This window comes from Asterias amurensis, chromosome 5, assembly GCF_032118995.1.
Source record: "Asterias amurensis chromosome 5, ASM3211899v1".
NCBI lineage: Eukaryota > Metazoa > Echinodermata > Asteroidea > Forcipulatida > Asteriidae > Asterias > Asterias amurensis.
In genome coordinates, this window is record NC_092652.1 from 2,996,236 (window position 1) to 3,022,377 (window position 26,142).

The 26,142-nt window shown below is 37.8% G+C and overlaps 1 protein-coding gene across 3 annotated transcripts in view; it reads right to left on the reverse strand.

Annotated features, from left to right (window-relative positions):
* Window positions 1–24,816, reverse strand: part of LOC139937018 (uncharacterized) — a 38,710-nt gene extending 13,894 nt beyond the window's left edge. Inside the window, exons 1-7 of one of the 3 annotated variants that reach the window (XM_071931958.1) lie at window positions 24,516–24,816; window positions 22,264–22,330; window positions 20,618–20,824; window positions 14,302–14,517; window positions 12,553–13,116; window positions 5,517–5,677; window positions 2,113–2,260 (exon numbers count right to left, since the gene is read on the reverse strand). In XM_071931958.1, the coding sequence (XP_071788059.1) occupies window positions 2,113–2,260; window positions 5,517–5,677; window positions 12,553–13,116; window positions 14,302–14,517; window positions 20,618–20,824; window positions 22,264–22,306 (1,339 nt within the window). In that variant the 5' untranslated portion in view covers window positions 22,307–22,330; window positions 24,516–24,816. Of the gene's footprint in view, window positions 1–2,112; window positions 2,261–5,516; window positions 5,678–12,552; window positions 13,117–14,301; window positions 14,518–20,617; window positions 20,825–22,263; window positions 22,334–24,397; window positions 24,426–24,515 lie in introns of those variants that run through there. The other 2 variants (XM_071931957.1, XM_071931959.1) reach the window with 2 other exon arrangements.
* Window positions 24,817–26,142: the final 1,326 nt, after the last annotated feature.

The window sequence follows — 26,142 nt, forward strand, 5'->3', positions numbered from 1 at the left end:
GTTGGGACTCGTCCTAAGTCCTAAGATTAATCCTAAGTTATGAAGAGTTTGGTGAAATTGACGACAGGACCCTTTACCTACATGTAAGTAATGAATGTCTCTGTGTCTGAAGTTTAATTCAACCTCAAAACACCTAAGCACCCAGCACTTTCTACAAGTTTTTCTTTTTACTGTTTTTTTAAACAGCTGTTAGAAAACTGCAAGCAAAAATATGGATACTTTGTGACAGTTTGATGGGAACGCCCAGAGCATCCAGTCAAAAAACAGTCATTTTTTCCACTGACAAGCCATGGTAGTAGTCGATCCTCACTCATACAAATACTAATAAATGAAAAATTTAGAGCAAAGGAGACTGTGGGGCAAATTCTGAACACCAAGTATTCACCTTACCTCTTTAAATTTGTATTTTTATTTACAAGAATTATGTATTTTAAGTAGTTGATTTCATAGGAAAAATGTTGTCTTCATTCAAGTTTTTTCTGGCTTTCGATAAGCGCGAGCCTTGTTATTCGATAAAGTAATCCAGGACCGGGGCATGGAATATCACTTCGTTTTCTTTCATGATCCTTGATTTTCAGTATTTTCTGTTTTCAATAAGCATAAGACTTGTAACTGGATAAGTGCGAGGGTTGTAAATGTATGTTTCTGGATTGCGTGATGTAACTTCACCGAGTGTTTTTCATGATGCATTGATAAACCCACCTTATAGTCCAATATTATTGACTTGAATAAGTAGACACAGCAATTGGAAATACCAGGCAATATAAGAGTCATGGTGAAGTTCAACAGGAAATAATCTGCGCCTTTAACTTTTCAAGTGCATGTATCTACACTTGAAGGTTCCAACATGTTTAGTCTCTGCCACAAACTAATTGATGTTTTGTCAGTAAAATGAAGGTTCATTAGCAAAGGGGGTTCTTTGAAACCCGTCGACATTTCCGATATCAACTTTTGCAGCATCCTAACGTAAACATCCCGAGGGTGGGAAATGAGCTTGTTGACTCCAATATCGGGAATTTCCTGTCGACCTGTGGGTTTCCAAAACAGTTTTTGCTTTGCGGGTTTCTGGGTTTGGGGGAGAGCATATCGACCTACAATATAAGTTTTTGAAACCATGACGGAATTCAGGTTTACAGTGAATGATACAAATGTAGGTTGGTGACGGGTGAGCGGTTGGATTGGATGAATTGCTTGGCAGGTCAATTGATAGGTGTGTATACATGAACGATACCGTGAAATGTCACGCGAGAGGGAGAGTGGGACGGCAGTTGTTGACTTCGGGGTCGGAGTGTGATTTTAACACCTTCTACAGAGCAATGTCGTCTACCAAAGAACAATACATTATTGAACCTTTGTTGGGCTGGAATTACACGCAGGGCACGGAGGCAATATCCTCCGTTGCCCCTGCCAGCGATTTCACAAAACGCTGGGATTAATCATATCTTGTGTAACTTGTCCCATGCTGGTCCTAACTTAGGATGTGTTCAATGCGTCTTAACGTCTAAGGACAACAAAACTTAATTCGTCCCAAGAAGATTAATCCGAAGTTGGGAAAAGTTTGGTGAAATCGACAGCATTGTCCTGGCCTTGGTGCCCCTTCAAGGGGGTTTCCCATTGACTTTTAGATTTTGCAATGGAAGTGCCTTTTGCAAAATGAAAATGTCCATGCCCTTTCAAAGTTGAAATTCCAAGCCTGCCTTGTACCACTAAAAAATTTGAATAAACATGATCCTTCATCTAAAAGGTTAGCAGACATATCTTTAATTAATATGCACTGACCATGGAAAACAAACAAACAAACAAATGAATAAACAAACAACACCTTAATAAATGAGGTTAAAGTTCCAAGTCTTGTTGAGATAATTTGTAAAGGAGAAAATAGAATACGTGTAGCTGTTGCAAACTGTTACAAACCAAAACGGACCTATGGTATACATGGAAAAAAAGATAACAGAGTCTTTCTCAAAGGCAAAATGACAACACAACAAACAAGAACAGGCAACTTAGTGTTAGTTACCTGTTCATCTGTTCATGTTAGGGCCGAAACATCAGGCCATTAACTATTTTGTGCATAATTTGTAACAATTATTAAAATATATGCATATTAATTACCTGGATAGAGGTCACTGCATCTGGTTCCCATCTCCCACAGTACCAGTCCTAAGGCGTAGATATCAACTTGCTTCAGAGCAGACTCACAATCTCTTAGATTCACAGCTCCGTCTAAGACTTCAGGAGACATATATCGTACTGTACCAACCTGAAATTTCACAGAAATAATAAATTAAGCCATAATAACAATAGAGCGCATTATCACAATAATCGTCTCAATGCGCTTTATATTTGTGCCCTTGTCATCGGGCCGATAAAATCCCTTTAATCTTTCTCAGCTCCCTGGAAATATACATCCTCAAACTGCTCAAACGGCGCTCCGGAGGCTTTTTCATACAAAACATCTACCCCTACCCTCGCAGGTACCCATTTTTACCCCTGGGCATGCTGGGTGAAGAGAAGCAATTAATAGTAAAGCATCTTGCTAAATGACACAAGTGTCATGACCAAGACCTGAACCCACACTCCGATGACAACCTGAACTTGAATTCGATGCCACTCGGCCATGACACCCTACGGAGGTACAACCAAAGATTATATAGCGCCACAAGGCGCAAGATGCGGAACTCGGGCTAGAATGTGAAATCCCACTGGACGTCATTTCATCAAGTAACTCTTTTGATACAACAATAGATCAGTGCAGATCAGTGCAGACAATGATCATTCCTATCAATGGGAAACAAAACATTCACTTGCTGAAATGGCGCCCATGCGTATTTCACGTTCCAACAATGGATAAAGCTTCAGTTCCGCATCTTGCGCCTTGCGGCGCTCTATAATCTTTGGTACAATGTACATGAGGTATTCAAGGCCAAGTCTGAACCAATGGCTTCTGCAGTCTTTGATGCCATTAGCCATTGTCACAGCCAAAGTCACTTAATTTGGACACAGCTTAAAAAGGAAAAAGTAGAAGGTTTGTTTTTTTTAATGGCCCTTCGACACATTTTTTTATTCTTTTTTTCAAAATGATTCTTTTTTTTGGAGATTGTAAAATATATATCCTTTTTTTCAGGAAAAAAACATTTGCCATTAAAAAAGAAAAAAAAAAAAAGGCGGCTTCTAAAAAAGGAAGTTGGTGGGGACGCTAAACATTATTTTATTTTTATTTGGACGATAACCAACACACTGTTTAAGTGTTTTCCAAGGCCCACACTTTGTTTACCACAACTTGTATATCAAATAACAAACCTGTGAAAATTTAGGCTCAATCAGTCATCGGAGTCGGGAGAAAACAACGGAAAACCCCACCCTTGTTTCCGCGCGTTTCACCGTGTCATGACTAGTCTTGGTGCAAGACGTTTCTCGTTTCCTTTATGTGTTAAAAATAAATCCGTAATTCTCGTTAACGAGAATTTATATTGTTTTGCTGTTTTCTCAACAAGTAAAGCATTTCATGGACTAATATTTCAAGAGAAGTCTTTCACCATTGCCTTCTGTAAACCCTGTAAGTTATTTGTAAATCTGTGAACTTTTATTTTTTTTCTGAATCGAAAGTGTCCAATGGCTTTAACAACACTAGAACTGGAGTCCACCTTGTCGTGGGTGTACATTGTACAAGTTCACTTGGCCATGACACTCCATACACAGGCCTGATGCTTCATTCTTGAACAAAGGGCAAGGGCACCAAGGCATTTTCTCTTTTGGTAAGTACTGTAAAGGCCACCTCTACATGTAACATGGAGCATTTCACTGGGAGCTTCAAGGCAATGACCAAGGAGCAATGGAGGCAATTCCCTCCATTGTCTCTGTGAAGGATCTGGCCTGGTGTACACATATTATTGTCTTTTGGACTACCCAGTTTGAATTGTTATGAAGTTTTTATTTCCATTTTACATTACAACAACAAAAACAAGTAAGGGCAATGAATTTGAAGCACTACCTCACCTTTATCATTATATTTTGAGAAAGATTAGCCGCTACTGAAAATATGCATAACTTTTTATGAATGTCTTAATGTGATTTCTGACCAAAGCAGTTTCATCATCGTTCTTAGAAATAAACAAGACAAACAGAACCCCCCCCCAAAAAAAAAAAAAAAAAAAAAAAAAAAACTCAGACAGTTCATACTGAACATTGTACCGCACTTGTTTATCTCGGGCCGACAGTACCTCGCTAATGAACGTCTGGAGTTTTTATCAGTACACTAAAGAATGGCCACAAATATACAAAGCGTACGTGTGTGACCGACATTGCTGTGCAACCTCATCTGGGAGAAATGTACTCATGGGAGATTGTTATTCTTTAAACTAAAGAATGCTGATGATTTGTCATGGCCAGATTTTTTTTATGTTCAGGGATATTTCTTCCAAATCAGAGAGAGTTGAAAGCTCTAAAATAACTCTCCAGACATGGACCCATATGCCAGAAATCAACAACTGATAAGGAAATAAAAAAATATTTGCACCTCCTGTACTTGTATGAAAACAAAACCTAGAGATAAGAAAACTAGTTTCTACTAGACCTTTTTGGATGGTCAGGTCAAATTTCATTTCTCACGTTACAGATTTGTGTAAACTGTCTTCATAATAATGTGTAAGCTTCAAAAGAATTCATGTCAAAAATAATTGTTTTTATATTAGAACAATACTCAATAGATAGACTTTGGGATGCTGAATGGCGGTAAATATGGAGTACGATCCAATTGTTTAGGATACTGTAGGTCTGCAAAAGCGCTTATTTTTGAGAACATTAGATATTTTAGTTTTCAGTTTCATTAGTTAGTCGTCAAGTTTTTTAGACAACAAAAAATGAAAATCATATAGCAATGTTTCAGGAGAGTCGCGTAAATCCAATGTAAATGCTAAAATAGTTTTCGTCTCCCGGAGACAAAGACGAAAATAATTTTTTGGGGGGAAATGGTTTTACTAATTTCTCAAAAAATAACTACAGCACCCCGAGCAAGTAATATACTAAGCTTTCTTCCATCGTTATCCGTGTAAGTTTAATGTAAATTTTGTGGATGTTTGTGTTATGTGTCTTAAAGGGAAGGTAGATGTTTGGTAATTATTCAAAACAAATATTAACTTAAAAACTGACTTGGTAATGAGCATTGGAGAGCTGTTGAGAGTATAAAACATTGTGAGAAACGACTCCCTCTGAAGCAGCATAGATTTTGAGAAAGAAGTAATTTCTCACTAAAATGACAAAAGACTTCTAGCTATTAAGTCTTTTATTCCTATCTGAAACCACACAAATTCGTCCAACAAAGGTGTTTTTTCTTTAATCATTCTCTCCCAACTCCGATGACCAATTGAGCTCAAATTTTCACAGGTTTGTTATTTTATATGTTGAGATACGCCAAGTGAGAAGACTGGTCTTTGACAATTACCAATAGTGTCCACTGTCTTTAAAAAAAATACCCAATCCCTTTAACTGATAACGAATAACAAGACAAGAAAACTTACATCAGTAATGGTGCTATTATCCTCATCTCCTTCCCTGACGACAGACGAACCAAAGACTTTCATCGCGAATCCAAAATCTCCGATCACGCATGTCAGGTCTGACTTCACTAGGATGTTACGGCTGTTGATATCGCGATGAACAATTGCTGGCCGATTCGAACCTACACACACAAGAAGAACAAAATATAATGTATGGTAATGGTATTAGACAAAACGACTCCGTTATAATATTAACAAATTCTTATAATAGCGCATTACACAATAAACCGTATCAATGCGCTTTACATAAGTCCCCTGACGATTCGTCTTATCTCGAATTAGGATTAAACTTAGGATTAATCTTAAGGCCTGTATGCTACAGTGCAGGGTTGGGACTCGTCCTAAGTCTTAAGGTTAGTCTTAAGTTAGGAAGAGTTTTGTGAAATCGACGGGCCGGTCATTGGGCCAATAACATCCCTTTAATCTTTCTCAGCTCCCAATATGGACTATACAGCCCCGAGCTGCCGTGGCGCTCCGAAGACTTTTTCATTCACATTATCAACCTCTACCTGCGCAGGTACCCATTTGTACCCCTGGGTGAAGAGAAGCAATTATAGCAAAGTATCTTGCTCAAGGACACAAGTGTCACGACCGGGATTCGAACCCACACTCCAGTGACTGCACCAGAACTTAAATTTGATGCTCTTAACCACTCGGACTCTTACCAGGCCCTAATTTTGGTGATAGAAATCTTTTTTACCATATTGCCCTGGTCAATGGGCCCTATATTGTACGTCATCATAGAATCCCCTACATGTATGTGCATTACTGCCTACTGTACATACACACAGTTCCTTTAAAATGTATCGGAAGACAACAGGCATTTTTTCTTTCAACATTGTCCAATGCTAAGTTTAGTCTCCATGATTTGGGGAATTCCAAATACATGTGGGCTTGTAAAATAGTCAACTCTCATGTGATTTGAAGCATTGCATGATGAGGTATCAATTATTTGGTTTGCGGTAACACTATATTTGCCAGGTAGAAGTTGTTCTTTAGAGAACTGTCTTGCTAATATATTTTCTACTACTGCAGAGTAGATTTTTTCGGATGTTTCGGAAGACTTCTCTTTAATACAATTCTCAACTCTCTTTATAACCAGATTGCTGGGAATGGCCAAATTATCTCCTTTTATCGTTGTTTTAAAAAATGTCGAGAATGAGATGAGAGTACAGCAAAACAATGAAACACAAAGCAGAAAAGAGATTCTAACCTTTAGAGTATCAGGCCTGTATATATGCTTCGTTTTTGGAAGGGCAAGGGCACCAAGGCATTTTCTCCTTGATAAAGGGCACACTACATGTACATGTACATGTACATGTACATGCCCTATGAGGAAATTGTAAATTTCTACTGCAGAGCATTTCAAGAGCCCCAAGGCAAGGACCAGGGGGCACAGTGGCAATTGCCTGTATTGCCTTTGTGAAGTAACAGGCCTGGTAGTACCGTACAAACTGTACTTGTTAAAACATATCCTCTCTTTACCATTGTTCTTTATCAGTTTATAAAAATAAAAAAAAGAGCCGACTGGATATCCATACATACATGTAGTACGTGTGTCATGTACGACATGTACTCGATGTCAGGGCCCAATTTCATAGAGCTGCTTACATGGCTTAGGCACAAATTTGTGCTTTTAAGCAAAAAAACCTTGCTTAGTAAAATCAGATTACCGGCCAAGACTCCACTCATTTGTTATGCTAAGTAAACAACAGCTAAATACCAGTCACAACCAATGTACAGTATATATGGCATGACATTTTGGCCAAAACAAGAACGCTATTTTTGTGCTTTAAAAGCAAGTTTTTTGCTTAAGCAACTGTATGCAATTAGCCCCAGGTCATGCAGAGTGTTGAGTAATCTAAGCGAATGTTAAGCCTGAATGACAGTATCATGAGACCCCTGCATGTATATGATGTACATGGTAAGTCCTATAGGTTCACCTTAAGCCCAACATTACTAATCTAATAATCAGGTCCGATAACTTGATCAAATGAAAAGGTGACATTTTCACTGATCTCCATTATTGAGTCATGACTATCGGCCAGAGTGTTACCATGGTTACAGGAATGATTTGGTTGCATCAGACTCATTTTGTACGCTGGCTTCCATGAAGCACATTTGAACGCACATCATTGTACGCATTTACAATGTATGTACCTGTATATAGGTCAATATGATCAAAAGAGACAGAGGACAGTCTGGGTAAAATGTTGAGTGTGTGGGCAAAAATTATGCAGTACAGTAGCTACACATGTACGCCATACCGTACATGTACCGTACTCGCACAATTGACTTTAAAGGAACACGTTGCCTTGGATTGGACGAGTTGGTCAAAACAAAAGCGTTTGTAACCGTTTTGTATATAATGCATATGGTTGGACAGATGTTTTAAAAGTAGAATACAATGATCCACACAAGTTTGCCTCGAAATTGCGTGGTTTTCCTTCTACTGTGCGAACTAACACGGTCGGCCATTTATGGGAGTCAAAATTTTGACCCCCATAAATGGCCGACGTGTTAGTCGACGAGGTAAAAGGAAAACCACGCAATTTCGAGGCATGTTTGTGTGGATCATTGTATTCTACTTTTACAACATCTTTCTACCCATATGCATTTTATAAAAAACGGTTACAAACGCTTTTCAAAGACCAACTCGACCAATCCAAGGCAACGTGTTCCTTTAAATCTGTTCAATGCTTCCTTTTCTAAGGCATCTGAAAGCACACAATTCTATGCAACTAAGGTTATTTTTTTACTTTCTTCATTATTTTCTTGCAACTTTGATGACCAATTCAGCCCAAACTTTCAAAGGTTTGTCATTTTTAAAATCCTAGAGTGCATCTTATTCTTCTAGAGGATACCAAGCGAGGATACTGGTGTGGTCTTTGTCAATAACCAAAAGTATCCTGCCTTTTTCGGGTAGCAAGTATTTCCATAATACAACAAAACGCTTCATACACCGCCTCAAGCACTTCACTGTTTAAAGGGACATGTTCCCTTGGATCAGTCGAGTTGGTCTATGAAAAGTGATTGAAACAGTTTCTTATAAAATGCGAATGGTTGGTCAGATGTTTTCAAAATAAAATAATGATCCACACAAGTACATGCCTCAAAATTGCTCGGATTTCCTTTTTAGTGTTTGACTTTGCGAACTAACACGGTCGGCCATTTTATAGTAAAAATGTTGACTCCTCAAAATGTCGTAACTGTGTGTTAGTTCATGACGTAATAGGAAAACCAAGCAATTTCGAGGCAGATTTGTGTGGATCATTAATATTCTATTTTTTTTTTTTGCCAACCATGCATTTTATAATAAATGGTTTTAAGCACATTTCATAGACCAACTCACCTGATCCAAGGCAATGTGTCACTTTAATTCCATCGCCCTACAGGGCCCTGCTACAAAAATATTTCATCAGTCAATTTCGGCCTTCAAAGTTCAAATTAGTCTTGTATTTTATTCCACCCCCTCACCAACATGTATCTAGCCATCATACTCTGGTCTAGTCTGGGTCCAGCATAGTTTGAGTTTCTTGTCATGCGTGTCATTTTTTATTTATCTTTTTTTGTGTTTGCTTTTTATTTATGGTGAGGTTTTAATTTTCAGAATATTAAAGAAACCTTTCATCCATCCCTGCATGCATGGCTATTAGATTCGTAAAAAAAAGACCCAGATTTTTTTTAATAAAGTCCGTTCCTCCCTCCATTTGATAATGAGCTTTGATAATTTAAATGTTTTAAAACAATTTTCCTATTCATGCAAGCTTTTTGTTTAAACTTGTATCAGTTTACCTTTTTATCAGTTTACCTAAAAAATAATAATAATAATAATAATAATAATAATAATAATAATAATAACAATAAAAAGAAGAAAGAACAGTGCTGAAAAGAGGCTCGTTTAGGGGGAAAGGCAAACAGAAACTAAAATTTTAATTGACCCGAAGTGTTCTCTTTAAAAATTGGTGGAGCCCTTTTGTGTAACCCCTAAAAGGTTGACCCACTTTTCAGTGGACGCAGTAGAGAGTACAGACATGCAACTTTCTAATTGCAAAAAAAAAGGAGGAAACAGCCGATCACACCTAACTTTTGTACGGTGTTTTTCAGTTTTCTGTGGCACTGTTTTGAAAAGAAATTTTAAGAGGATATAAGCTGATCAAAAGTTGCATGCCTGATGTATGTTCATGATGCAATCATTTTTGTACCCTTAAATATGTAAACTGTGCCATTTTTAAAGACACTGGACACTATTGGTAAATTGTCAAAGACCAGTCTTCTCACTTGGTGTATCTCAACTGTCAACATTTGTTTGCGTAAAATAACAAACCTGTGAACATTTGAGCTCAATTCGGTTGTCGAAGTTGCGAGATAACTATGAAAGAAAAAACATCCTTGTCACATGATATTGTGTGCTTTCAGATGCTTGATTTCGAGACCTCAAATTCTAAATATGAGGTCTCGAAATCAAATTTGTGATTTGTGGAAAATTACTTCTTTTTCGAAAACTACATCACTTCAGAGGGAGCCGTTTCTCAAAGTGTTTTACACTCTCAACCTCTCACAATTACTTGTTACAAAGTAAGGTTTTATGCTAATAATTATTTTGAGTATTTACCAATAGTGTCCACTGCCTTTAAGCAGGTTCCTGTACAAGACATTTAGGTCTTGACATCCAGGGAGCTTGTCAACCTGTCCCTTGTAACCCCTCGATTTGACACTATACATGCTACATGTATACATAGCCTTTCCAAATGTCACATTTTTTTGGAACAGATGCAGATGCCAATTATGTTCCTTCAGGAATTCAAGTAGTGGAACGTTTATATTATTGAACAGGCCTACTGGATCGGTTTGAATATGAGATCTGTACATAAGATGCTTGCCATGAATATAAATGTGTCGACAACTGGAGAACTGGCATTATAGGCTTTATGTACGTGGATTTATAAGAATTAAGTATAAATAAATAGTAAACTTGCGGGTACAACCATGTATTGTCAATAAATCTCTTTTGAGGGAATGTTGGCTCTAAACATGCTGAAAACAAAAGAATTCAAGCGTACATTGTGCTTGCAATGAATATAAACGTGTCCACAACTAAAGAACCGGTTCAGCACTATGAATTTACTCAAAGATTATAATGTAGTAAACTATAAATAATTGTATTACTTGCAAGGGAATGTTGGCTCTGAAAAGAGCCAGCTTGGCCTCTATGGATGATTTCCAGTAAATCAGGACTGAGCTGCGATTATAAATCATTCCAACAGTGGGGGGTCGTTGGTTTTACAATTACCCAATGGCAATCAGAAGAAGCTGCTCCAGTGTTTGTTTGAGCATCTTCAGGACTACTGTTCTGAGTATTACATAAAGGCCTGACACAAAGCAGGTGCATATCATTGTATACTCTAAACAAGTTACAATGTGAATCCGTGTTTACAAAGTCTGTAAATTCATAAACCATGTTGTTTGACCTTGATCTTGCAATGGCAATGTGTACAACAGGGGGGGGGGGGGGGAGATGCTTCCATTACCTGTTGTTAACACTTTTTTTGTTTTTACAGGTTCACGACACTCCCACTTGCACTTTTGTCATTCTCCCTTTAACTCCAAAAAATAAGCGACAACAAATAAAAAAGTAAATAATAAATTTAAAAAATCGTATTCGTTTACGTCGGCTTTTTTTACCAGGGCATTCTGTACCCAAATTTGTGAAGTTTGGCCTTTACAGTATGTATACTGAATTGAAACAAAGTCCTCAAATTGTTTTTTACTTGGTGCTACATGTATTCTTTGGTGTAAAAGCCCTCCGTGCAATCTAGGAAATCCAATAATTGTTTTTCTTTCTGACTTTTTTTAGTTTGCACTTCAGTCAAAAAAGAAGAAAAACATTTATTTTAAATTCATAATTCAGTTATAGGCCTACATGTAATTCCCAAATGCTTTTAAAGCTATTTTCTGTGTGTATGTGTGTTTTCTGAAGCAAAACAAAACCACCCAAACTAAAATACATGTAGGAAGATTATTTCCAGAGTATAAAAACTGATGTATTTTTTGTTCAAAGTACATTTATCTGCCAAGAATTATGTCTTTATGATTCAAGCTGAGTGCAAAAAACACACTGCAACATGACATTAAAGTTGTTCTATTTATTTATTATCTAGGAACCTAAGCTCACTGTCTCTGGAATTCTATTACACCCCATGGGTAAACATGTAATTTAGTAACATCTGCAGAAAAGGCCACTCATATTATTGACGTACCCTGGGCATAAACCCAAGGCTTCCCTCCGCTCCAAGTCCCAAGGTAATCAACTGTGTACGTAGCCTTCTTTTTTGGAATAATTGATATTTGCCCCTAGACCTAGATTACTGATCCAAGAGGATTGGTGTGCTAAGCCTCTTGGTAATTATAAACTGTATCCATATTGCTTAGCGTCTTGGTAATTATAAACTCTATCCATTTGTCTTTAGGCCTCAAACAATATTCCAATCACAATCTAAGTCATTGCTAGCTGGATGTACTGGATTGCAATGAAGTTCCTCAAATCATACCTTCTCAACATTTTCTCAACAGTTTTTTTTTTTATTATATAAAAACTAAGCAGGTTGACGATAAAATTGATTTATTTCCCCCCTCCTGAAACTTTTGCCGCTTTTCTTATTCATATTTGCATACTTATTAGGAGGGTTTGCCCTGTAGCTTTTCCAGCTCGACCAGTAAGCTTTTCTTTTCTGTACTCCAGTGTTGTAGCTCAACAAATTTAAGTGGTTGGTTCTAAAACCAATTTATTCCACAAAGGGTGAGTGGTTCAACAAAAATTAACCATGTTAACCATGTTTAGATATGGGTCCATCAAAGGCACAAATCAAACCAAGGATTTCCAAGAACTCATGGGGGGAGGTGCTGTCGTTTTTGACAACACCTAAGTTTCACTACTCTGAAACTTTTCTTGGATTTGTTAGCCCACTGCAAGTGTTACACAACATTAATAACCTACCTCCTTTGTCGACAGCCTGATGAAGGTGCGCTAATCCAGCAGCAGCCGTCTGAGCTAGACGACACATCCCATGCCAATCATAAGTATTCTCCTTCAAGTAGCTGGACAACGCCCCGTACTGCATGAACTCCACTACCAGTAAATATTCGGGCCAATTGTCCTCTCCCATACGCTCACAGCTGCCGATGCACTTGAGGACGTTGGGGTGCTCCACGTACGCTAGACTGTACATCTCGACTTCGTTCATGTAGCACTGACGAGACGCTCCGGCGAAGATCTTCACAGCGACTTCCCTATTCTCCAGCAGCCCTCGATAACAGTTACAGTAACGCCCCTGCCCGACTAAGTTTAAGACTTTAAGCTGGTCTAAGTCCACGCTAGGCTCTGGTGGCGCAGCTTCTATCATGTTCAGATGGTCTTTGTTAGCTTTGAGGCTGCGTGTGCGGTAGAACCGGATAACCAAGAAAATGATTGGGATGGAGACACACAGGCAGAGAATACACAACATGATCACAATGATGGTGGTCCAACTTTCATCATTCTTTGGTGGTAAGGTAAAGACTTCTGATGAATGAAGGAAAAAAAAAGAAATAAAAAGGTGAACTCTTTAAAGGAACACGTCTATAAAAGGCGTTTTTTTACATTTGTTTTATAAAATGCATAATGGTTAGATGTTTTAAAGGTAGAATACAATAATCCACACAAGTTTGCCTCGAAATTGCGAGGTTTGCCATTTACTGTGCGAACCAACACGGTCGGCCATTTATGGGAGTCAAAATTTTGACTCCCATAAATGGCTGACCGTGTTAGTCGACGAGGTAAAAGGAAAACCTTACAATTTCGAGGCATGTTTGTGTGGATCATTGTATTCTACTTTTACAACATGTTTTTACCCATGTGCATTTCATAACAAGGTTACACACGCTTTTCAAAGACCAACTCGACCGATCCAAGGCAACGTGTTCCTTTAACCAAACTGGTTAAATACTGTTAATGATAATTGATACCTACATAATAATGAGACAAATACAGTAGAAGGTTTGTTCATTTCTCTCCAGTGACTACCGAGCAGGACTACAAAATAGTTAGCTTGTCACATCGCTAGTCCATATTCCATATTACGTCATGTACGCAGAGACACTTTCAACACTGAAGTTGCCAGCCGGACCACTTGGAGTGCGCTTGACTGGTCTTCAGGTGTTTAAACTAGCATTTGAATAATAAATTTTCTAAGTTTGACAATTTATTTTTGAGTGTGTGAATGTTACTTAATTTGACAATCAAACTGGTTGTGAATGGGTTACAGTAACAGGCCTGATACTTCACGGAGGCAACGAAGGCGATTGCCTCCGTGTCCACTGGTCATTGCCTTGGTGCCCTTGAAATGCTCCAGTACAAATTTGCAATTTCATCATAGGGTGCCCTTTACCAAAAAGAAAATGCCTTGGTGCCCTTGCCCTTTCAAAAACGAAGCATACAGGCCTGCAGTAACATTTAGTTTACTGGCCCGATGGGCTACTTTAGAAAAAGTTTAAATGCAAGGTGTTCAATTCTCTTCAGTGACTACCGTCACACCGTGCAGGACTAATGTACATCGTGTACTAAACAGAGACACTTTTCAACACTGAAGTTGCCAGCCGGACTACTTGGAGTGAATTTCTGCGCCTTGAACACCCAGCAGGGTTGGTATGTGCATATTACAAGTCTTTATTATTATTATTAAGGCTTGATAATAATCTCAATACTAACCCAATGGCTTGTAAGTTATAGGTTCCGTCGGTGGTTGCGGCACATAAGTACTACTGACGTTGACATTACAGTAGTCGCCTTTGCAGCAACAGAACTGGCTGGTGATGTTGTGCGCTTGCTGCACGATTAAGATAGGAGGTTCAGATGAATTGCAGACGTTCTGATTACAGCTGTTGGCGTATTGTCTCGCTTCAGACATATCCGATGTCCAACAACCTGTGGATTAATTGAAATTAAGTCATTCGTTAATTAAAGGCACTGGACACTATTGGTAATTACTCATACTAATTGTTAGCATAAAAACTTACTTGGTAACAAGCGATGGATAGCTGTTGATAGTATAAAACATTGTGAGAAACAGCTCCCTCTTAAAGGCACTGGGACACTATTGGTAGTTACTCAAAATAATTGTTTGCATAAAAACTTACTTGGTAGTGAGTAATGGGGAGCTGTTGATAGTATAAAACATTGTGAGAAACGGTTCCCTCTGAAACAACGTAGTTTTTGATAAAGAGGTAATTTCTCACAAAAATATTTGAATTCAATTTGAGACCTCAGCTGAGGTCTCGAAATCGAGCATCTGAAAGTACACAACTTGTGCGACAAGGGTGTTTTTTCTTCCAATATTCTCTCGTAACTTCGACGACCAATTGAGTTCAAATTTTCACCGGTTTGTTATTTTGTGCATAAATGTTGATATATATATTTTGTACACCAAGTGAGAATACTGGGCCCAATTTCATAGAGCTGCTTAAGCAAAAAAATTTGCTTAAGCAAAAAAATCTTTGCTTTGTAAAATCAGATTACCGGCTAAGACTCCACTCAATTGTTATGCTAAGTAAACAACAGCTAAATATTAGTCACAAGCAATGTACATGGCATGAAACTTTTGCCAGTAACATGTGTAAAATAAGCAAGCTATTTTCGTGCTTAAGTAAATTTTTTGCTTAAGCAGCTCTATGAAATTGGGCCCTGGTCTTTGACAATTGCCAAACTTAGGTGTCCAGTGCCATTAAATGTAAATGAGCAACACTACCATGTGATCATGTTTCAACCAATTGGATTGTTCAAACACTCTAATACGTAGCTATTTATGAATGCAGCATCTACATGTACATATACATGTATGGTGCAATCACTGTGATGTGGTGAATGCTTCGGCAGTACACAGTCAACCCTCCTACAATGTATCCGGTATGCTTCGAGTTTTTTAAGGGCAAGGGCACCAAGGCATTTTCTTCCTGGTGAGGAAATTGTGAATTTGTACTTCAAGGGCATTTTAAGGGCACGAAGGCATTGACTAGGGGGGATGGCGGAAATCGCTATCGTTGCCCCCGTGAAGTATAAGGCCTTGTGGTACAAACATGTACATGTACACAGCATGTTAATCTGTAAGTGCAGGCCAGAATCTTAACAAGATTATGTTGGCCCCTAAGCTTACTAAGTAAGATAACAAGACGAACCAACTGCTATTACTGTCAAAACACTGGCTGAAAATAACGCCAGGGGCTGTTACTATAAATACAGTAAATTAGTGTTGGAAAAACTGCATATTGTACTGTGCCCTTACCATCATGTAATCTTGTACACTCCAACTGATTTAAAATGTATACATTTTCAGCCTGGTCATGATCGTTCGTTTATGATTTGTTTGTTTTGTTGGTTTGTTTACTACCGGTAGTTTGTTTGTTTACTAGTTTGTTTGTTTAGGTGATTTTCCCCATCAAGGGAACTGTACTCAGTAATGTAGTTATTTTTAATCTAAAAAAATGTCTTATTTGATGACCAGGATCACCCTGAATTGAAATTTGGTGTACATGGAAATTGTTTTGATATCGGTTTCAATTTTTGGTGAATAAAAGTTGGCACAGCTTACATTTTGTTGAAAACAAACATTCAGTTTCACAGATGGTACGACACAGAAATGTTGATAGGAAATTTGGAAAAAGGCCAAACACAACAGGTCAGGTGCAATTGTATGATAAAAGGTTGAGGTGAACAATCAGATAATACAGGGTGAGTGAGAAGCTTGCATTGTCATTATTAAAGGCAGTGGAAATTATTGGTAATTGCTCAAAATAATTATTAGCATAAAACCTTTCTTGGTGACGAGTAATGGGGAGAGGTTGATGGTATAAAACATTGTGAGAAACGGCTCCCTCTGAAGTGCCATAGTTTTCAAGAAAGAAGTAATTTTCCACGAATTTGATTTTGAGACCTCAGATTAAGAACTTGAGGTCTTGAAATCAACCATCTAAACGCGCACACCTTCGTGTGACAAGGGTGTTTTTTTCTTTCATTATTATCTCGCAAGTTCGATGACCGATTGAGCTCAATTTTTCACAGGTTTGTTATTTTATGCATGGGGCTGTTGAGATACACCAACTGTGAAGGCTAGTCTTTGACAATTACCAATAGTGTCCACTGCCTTTAGGGAGCGTCTCAAAAGTCGGAACGGTAGGAACGTTCTTTTTGGATCGCAAGAGTATCCCCACCGCTTTTGTCCGTTCCACAGGACTGGTCTTTTGGAACTCTCCGCGTATACTTTGTCATGATGTTGCGATCCTGCGGGCATATGCCCGCGATCCATTGGATCCTGCGGGCATATGCCCGCAGGAACGTTCTTTTGCGCTAGGAACGTGCCCGACTTTTGAGACGCTCCCTTAATGAAATAAAAACATCAAACAAGATTTAAAATTTCAGTGTTCCCTAAATTTGTAATTACAGTATACCACTAAATACATGTACAACTTGACATGTGTTAGCAACAGGGGTGTCTGTAGGTCATTTGGACACCATGGTTTAAATTTAGATGTGGACACCCTGTTATGTCATTGTTCTACATGTGTGTCCTACCATTTTTTGAAATTTCCAGCATATTTTGAAACCCTTGTACCAAAGATTGGCTAAAATCTTTGAACACCCCGTAATCTTGATTAATTATAACAGAGGGAGTAACTGTCCAGATTGTGCTACACTTATAATGTGTTTACTACAGATGAACTAAAGATATGAACCACTCCTGAGTCATCAGATCCGAACACTCATCAGTCACTAAATTATGTGGCACTGCTACCGTTTTATGTATTAATGATACAGGCCTGATACTTCATGGATGCAAAAATTGCCCGCTTGCCCTTAGCAATTGCCTTGTGATGCCCCTTGGAATATTCAAGTACTGTAGATAGAGGTGCCTGCTGTGTTAGTGTTACGGATAAAAAAGACTGCTTTGTCCTTGCAGAAATTAGAATCAGGCTTCATGATATTGCCATCGGGTTCTGTGTCCACTATTAACCATTCAAGGTAGAAATTAACATGAACTTCATTGCAAGAAATCAGCAAGCAAGGCTTTCACATGTAGCTTACAGTTTAACACTGAGCTACATTTTTTTCAGCAGACGTTCCAAAAGAAAATCAGTACGTACAATGTAGAACAAAAAATACAAGTTCACAGATTTACAAATAACTTACAGGGTTTACAGAAGGTAATCGTGAAAGACCTCTTGAAATATTATTCCATGAAATGCTTTACTTTTCGAGAAAACATTAAAACAATATCGATTCTCGATAGCAAGAATTACGGATTTATTTTAAACCATTTGTCATGACACGGCGAAACGTGCGGAAACAAGGGTGAGTTTTCCCGTTATTTTCTCCCGACTCTGATGACCGATTGAGCATAAATTTTCACAGGTTTGTTATTTTATATAAAAGTTGTGATACACGAAGTGTGGGCCTTGGACATTACTGTTTACCAAAAGTGTCCAATGGCTTCAATAACAAGAGCATTCCTTGTTTATTTTTAAAACTCATGATTGATGTACATGTATCTTCATATTTTGAATTCTTTTTGAAGGGGCCAGACCTTGTACAAATTTGCTTTGGCTTCTTGTCTGACCTCCCTTATATTGTGCTACCTACGTAATGGTATAGAAATAAACCTAACCTGAACCTGAAAGGAGACCCCCTCCCCCCCAAAAAAGATCATAAGAAACTGAACTGACAAAGCATCTTTGTCCATGTAATTGTTGCACTTAAACCCCACAGCAGCCTGCAGAGCTCTGATGAATGTACATGTAAGACAGGTCCAAGCTCTTCTCCACATTTTGATTAGTCTGAGGCGAGTGGAATAGTGCGCAAGTGTCAATTCAACACCTGTCTTTTTTTTTGGTCATTCCTTGCTTATTGAAAAATGTTGATGACGGATGACTGTTTGTGTACAAGAAATAATGTATTGTTGCAAATCAAATGGATTGTAATGAGTGTCTACATGTATGCACATCATTCATGCAGTGTACTACATATTGTAGGCCTACGGCACAAACTAAATTGTGCATTTGTAACTGCCTTTGACATTGACTAGCAGCACGCTCATTAAAACTAATGGCTTGTTCATGATCAATAAAGTACATTGTGATAAAGCCATTAAGCACATTGTCAGCATGGTTTGAATTCAACAATGTTTCTGCAAAGAAACCAACATGTACAAAATATTGGGAATCTTAGTAAATTTACCCCCTTTTCTTTTTGATAAACAAAATTGTTAAAAAAATTACAGATGCAAGTACATTTGTACCATGTAACTCTTCACCTCATGCAATTTCTATTACGATGTACAATTATGTGTACTGTTACATGTACAGCTGTAATAAAATGTGACCCCCAAATCCTAAGTCTCTGTCAAAATTAATGCTCTTTTGCAAAAGTAATGAAATGAAAATGAAAATTGCTTTGGAAGAAAAAAACTTCCATGCTGATAAACAACAAAAATCATACATTAGTTATTATTTACATATGTGCACCTGTTTTAGCTGTTAAGATTGATTGGTCAGAATTGTTTCAAGATATTTTTCAATTCAATAACAAATCAAGAAAATATTTATACCATACTCTTTAAGATACTACTTAGAAACCTACATAAAAGAATTATCAGTCAGTAGGCTATAGAATCAGTTAAATTATTTATTCCTATCTTAAATTGAACAGTTTATCATAAACTTTATCAGTTTTCTAATGAAATGAAAACACTTTTGACAGCAACTTGACGCTTAACCTGATGATACATGTATCCTATTCGCACAGCTCAGTTGTTCTGTAACTTTGGACTTTCAACTTGCCCTCTGACAACAAGGGATACAATTTGGCATTGTATGAAAATTAGTTGTTGATGTGTTAACAACAGACGCAAATGATTTCAACATATGCAAACATTATTACTGCAGATCACATAGTCAAAAGTCCAAAAATAGTTTTCCGTGAAGTCATTAATCAAACGTTTTCTTTTTCTTTGTAAAAGAATACTACATATAAAAAAAATCAACTTGAGAAGTTACTGATATTCTGGGAGAATTTATTATCAAAATCACATTCTGCTTTGAGACCGGCGGCATTTAAAGGCAGTGGACACTATTGGTAATTGTCACAGTCAGTGTATCTCAACATAAGCATAAAATAACAAACCTGTGAAAATTTGAGCTCAATCGGTCATCGACCTTGCGAGATAATAATGAAAGAGAAAACACCCATGTCACACAAAGTTGTGTGCGTTTAGATGGTAGATTTTGAGACCTCAAGTTCTAAATCTGAGGTCTCAAAATCAAATTCGTGGAAAATGACTTCTTTCTTGAAAACTATGGCACTTCAGAGGGAGCCGTTTCTCACAATGTTTTATACCATCAACCTCTCCCCATTACTCGTCACCAAGAAAGGTTTTATGCTAATAATTATTTTGAGTACCTACCAATAGTGTCCACTGCCTTTAAATCAGTAATAGAAACCATTTAATATATACAAAAAACAATAGGTGTTACACTCAACTTCAGGTGAAAGCAATTTAAATATTTGAGGAAATCTGTTAGTTCAACTACATTTCATGAAGTTCTAAAGACTAAACTTGTTCCATGTATTCATTTGCGAAGGCCTGATACTTCACGGAGGCAACAAAGCTGTCTGCCTCCAATCCCCACCTGTCGTTACTTTGGTGCCCTAAAAATGCTCCAGTAGTAGAAATTCACAATTTCCTCATAGGGTGAGCTTTACCAAGGTGTCAAGCCTCGGTGCTTTTGCCCATTCAAAAACGAAGCATACAGGCCTGTGTGCACTATGGTCTTGATGGAATAGCGCCTTATAAATTTTAATTGATACAGCAGCAGATTTCACAAAACTTTACGCAACTGCGTAAAGTCGACTTGCGCAAGGTTTATGGAGCAACTTGCACCATAAACATTGCACAAGTGGACTTAGGCAGTTGCATTAAGTTTTGTGGATTCGGCTCAGGATTGCCTGTAAGGTTATTTTTTATTGTAAGAATCGTTACCTTGTTTTGAGACGATAATCTCATCGTGACCTGGCCGACTGTACCAAAAGGAGAAGCACCAGCCTTTTCTTCCATCACACCTAACACTCTTATTGTCTGATTGCAAGACTCCTATGACCTCATCTTCGTCCGTCTTGACTACATCGTTGACCCTCTCGTTCTTGTACGCACAGAGCGTACCGCTCAACCCATAGGTCACCGACGCCCCTGTTTGACAGTAGGAAAATAGTACATGATTACTTAAGTGTCATTCAATACCACCAATGGGAGACTTTAAAGACGCTGGTGGCAGCAGTAAAAATGTTACTTATTTGTGGCTCTGCGCATGCACCCAAATGCTCAGTATTGTGCGAGAACTGGCCAGAATTGTTAAAAACGGACCGACCAAAAGTCTTTCGTTGCAACTGTTATTTATCCTACTGGCTGTTGACATACATGTACATGTACATTGTAATGACCTTTTTTAATCTTGGCAAAAATCTGGCCATAATTTGTTAACTTAAATGCATGAGAGATACATGTATACGATAGGTAACAAAAGGTCAGTTTAAAACGTTTTAAAACAGCACTCAGCAGTAGGCCTGGGCGAATTATTCGAATATCCGGTTAATGGCGAATAGGTTTTCCTATCCGTAACCGCGAATGCCTTTTTTTTCTTAACCGGATATCCGCATAGGGCGCGAATAGCTATTTATAAACCGGATAGTTCTGTAATTACAACCAAGTAACCGGATATTCTTTTAATATCCGAATATCCGCGGACGTCGGGCGACAACTGATAGGAATGTTGTGTCTGTATCCTTATGAAACTTCTTTTAAGACAGCATAAAACAGCATACATTAAGTATTTAACTATGCTCACCTCCGTGAAGAGTTAAACAATGACATTTCTGACGTAATGTGTTCAAAGTTTTCTTTCACGTAGAGTCAATCACGATCAAAAGAAAAAGCAAATTGCCATCTTTAAATTAGATCCGGTTATTTTTATGAATGAAAAATATATATTTCTTTTCTTTTTTTTATTTTCTTTTTTATTAGCGCCCTCTAGCGGCGAAAAAAAACTATTCGAATATCCGGTTAATTTCGGATAGTTGGTCAGCGGTATCCGAATATCAAAATTTCACTATTCGCCCAGCACTACTCAGCAGTATGTGAAATTGGGAACTAAATGTACTAATTGCGCTTACACATCTTTTGTTTCACATGTTTTATTCCGCCCACTGTACATGTACAGAAAAAAGGAAAGACGATTTCGGTAATCCCTCCAATCAGTGTATCGTGTACACTGTACAGTGTGCTGTTCAGGTCCAGACTCGTTCTCACCTCATAAATACAATGTATACTGTAAGCCAAGAGTGGGTGTACTGACCAATGTGTTATCCAATTAAAGTATTGTGAGTCGTCCCCAGTGCGCCGAATGATATTCATGAATTTTAATCAGAGTGCGCTAGAAAACATTTGACTCCCTTTTTAGGATTCAACCAGGATGTAACTGACATAACTGAGAGCATTAACAAAATTTGAAAGCCATTTAAAAAAAAAACAAGATGTTTTCATGATGTTCTCCCCAAGTAGATATTTGATCTAAGTACAATGTAGAAGTGTACAGTACATGTACCTTTAGCTCTTTCAATAGGCCTACTTACCTAATAATAGAATGTAAAACAGCGATGCACTAAACATTGTCATCTTCTAAATCCTTGATTTCTTGAGCTACTGAAACGAAGAAAGCACAGAGAAAATATACACAACTGAGATTCAATTTTTAAACATCAATGAATCAAAGAATATATTTGTTTAAAATAATATTAATCTCTGCTTTTAAAAGAAAGATCATTTAAAGCTCTGCCTTTTAATGCATTGGCCAAGAACAACTGCGACCAAAAGTCTCTCACGTTAAGATTTCAGCCAATCTCTTATCAATCTAGCCAAACTCCGTAGTCTGTTGTTAGACATGTTATTGTTAGTCAGTCAGAATCATAATGTTAGGAATTGAAATCCCATAAAAATGTAGTCAAGATTTCGTCTGCATTTGAGTTTTTGCTGTGTAGGCCTACACACTGTCTGTAGCACAGAGCAGAATACGGTGCATTTCTACCATCCTCAAGTGCGTCATAGACAAACACATCGTGTATTAAGTGTATGTTACATGTATGTACGGTACATGTATGTAGTAAGTTGCTACACAGTGGGGGGGAGGGCTTTTGTAATATTTGATTGTTAAAGCCATTATACACTTTCGGTAAACAGTATTGTCCAAGTCCCACACTTCGTGTATCACAACTTATATATAAAATAACACTCCTGTGGAAATTTAGGCTCAATCGGACATCGGAGTCGGGAGAAAATAACGGGAAAACCCACTCCTGTTTTCGCGCGTTTCGCCATGTCATGACATGTGTTTATAACAAATCCGTAATTCTCGTTAACGAGAATTTATATTGTTTTACCGTTTTCTCAAAAAGTAAAGCATTTCATGGACTAATATTTCAAGAGAAGTCTTTCACCATTACCTTCTGTAAACCCTGTAAATTATTTGTAAATCTGTGAACTTTTTTTTTTTTTCCTGTACCGAAAGGGTCCAATGGCTTTAAAGAATCACATTATGTGTGTACAGCCATGATCTTTGATCTATCTTTTACATACACTTTCCATAGATGTGTCATTTAGACAAAAAAGAAAATACCTGAGCACTGGATCAGTTGGAATAAAAACAGAAACACAATGTTTTGGGAATTCGTTGCTAATAACTAACTATTTTGGTCTTGTACATGTATTTGGTGAGTATTTTACTTTATTATAGTCCACATCTCTCTGCAGTTAAGTTGAGATAGACGTACATTAGACTAGGATTACATGTGTAGTACATAATTCATATTCGTACGTAGAACTAGTAACTGGGGCGCTGTACTCCTGTTTCGAAATTTTGACATTCTAGTTCGACAGAGAATGTCAAAATTTCGAAAAAGGAGAACAGCGCCCCATTTACTGGGTGTAATTCGTACGTATACTATTCCTAGAACTATGAGGTTTCGTTCGGCTATCGTCTCCACGAACAATAGCGAAGACGATAGCGGAACGAACCTCAATAGTTCTATGAGTACTAATACGTACCATCAATGATCAAATTAAACTTAAAAAGTAAAGTAAATAATTGATGTAGTAAAAATTTAACTTAAAATTGTTAGATATATTATAAAATAAGAATCATGAATCTCCTTCAGATTCAAAGAGAAACAGAATGCAAATTGTCTCACTATTTTATTACATACATCCAGACTTAATAGTTGCGACTAGTTTATTGCTCCATGGTTGCTATAACGTACCCTCCTCCCCGGAGGAGAGTTACGTTACGGTCTGGATTAGTCTGGATTAGTTGCGATAACCGTCGGTTATCGCAACTAATCCAGACTGAACTTATTGATCTCCATCCAATCCAACATCTTCATTCTTGTTTTGTACAGTGCCTTGCAATTGCATGGTACATGTACTGCAAATGGTAGAGGTGTATTCATTTGTATGTTTGATCAGTCATCACTCTGCTGTCTGACTCAGCAGATCAGAAATTTATGAAATTTATTTACAAATAATGTGGTAGTGTGAGACATTTTGTTACTAATTGTATCATTAATTATTAGTATTACAGCTCAGACACACATTGTAATAAAGTATTTAAAATACTACGAAACTTGTGATTTGTGATTTTCATTCATAGGTAAGCACAGGAAATGTACGAACTGAGTTTGAAAAAATTAGCATTGTTGTTAAACTGCACCCCACACACGGTAGCCAGAGTTTATTCTTGTAGTAGCCACCCTAGTCATGCCGCCAGTGTCAGTGACTAGTTGTGTACAAAAATGGCAATGTGAGTTTACACGTACTCGAATCAAAGACTTACCAACACCAAACTTGATCTCATCACATGCATGTTTTCCCATCAACTGCCGTCTTCTACATCATCTGTACACACTCTATTCCAGTGAAATACCCCCCATTTACAATCCACATAAACACAAAGGCTGGAAACTACCTAACTCTTCTACAAAAAGCCAGCAACATTTTTATCAACGTTCCTTCGCTGCGATCATCTCGTATTGCTTTCAATGCGTAGTCTTCATACGCATTATCAATGACCCAAACTAGCCTTGACTGACGAGACTGTAGTATTCAGCACACACAGCGGGTACAGCGCTTTGACAGACGACTATCAACCGAACTACTCATTATGTCTAGCACCTGTGCATTTATTATGGAAAAACGGGTAGGAACTACATTTTCTCTAACATTTTCTGTAATTATTCATAAAAATCAGTGATATTTTAAAATTATTTAGATGACATGTAATTAATGAGTTAATAAGAAGTAGAATTAGATTATCAAATGTTGGTTATGCTGTACATTCTTGTTAAATGCCACTGGCGTCAAAAGGGCACGTCACTTAGCGGAGTAATAATGGTTTTCTAAAAGTAATGCATTCGTCGACCCCTGCACTCCTTTAGCATTATTTATGTGTCGATTGTAGTGAGGCTCGAGGTTGAACGCAAGACTCAGGATTTTGCGAGGCCGCCGGGGACTTTTGGATTTTAGTGATCAAATTATTTTTTTCTTTTGGGTGTTGTTGTTATTATTGAACCAAAAACCGTCGCATTTTTTGTGTACTTTTACTGTAAGTAAATATTATGCTTATTTGATGCGCCGTTCGCTAATTTTGATAACATAAGTTTCTTGCATAACGTTCCCTTTTTTGATCAAAATGTAAAGAAAAGTAGTTGAAATTATGGGGGGTGGGGGGGGGGGGGCTATCTAGGCGCCAAGTTGTCCAACACAAGTAGCGCCTATTATTCTAGTTTTAGACCAAACAATAATTCACAACCGAAACCTGTAGTGGGTGCCTGAGCGAAGCTGTAAAGTCCGCAGTCCGCACCTGTACGTGTGCATCCAACTAGTATGGCCGTTAAAGGCAGTGGATGGTACATACTCAAAATAATTATCAGCATAAAACCTCACTTGGTGACGAGTAACGGGGAGAGGTTGATAGTACAAAACATAGTGAGAAACGGCTCCCTACGAAGTGACGTAGTTTTCGAAAAGAAGTAATTTTCCACGAATTTGATTTCGAGACCTCAAATTTAGAATTTGAGGTCTCGAAATCAAGCATCTGAAAGCACACAACTTCGTGTGACAAGGGTGTTTTTTCGTTCATAGTTATCTCGCAACTCCGACAACCAATATTGAGCTCAAATTTGTACAGGTTTGTTATTTTATGCATATGTTGAGATACACCAAGTGAGAAGACTGGTCTTTGACAATTACCAATAGCGTCCATTGTCTTAAAGGAACACGTTGCCTTGGATCGGTCGAGTTGGTCTTTGAAAAGCGTTTGTAACCGTTTTTTATAAAATGCATATGGGTAGAAAGATGTTGTAAAAGTAGAATACAATGATCCACACAAACATGCCTCGAAATTACGTGGTTTTCCTTTAACCTTGTCGACTAACACGTCGGCCATTTATGGGGGTCAAAAT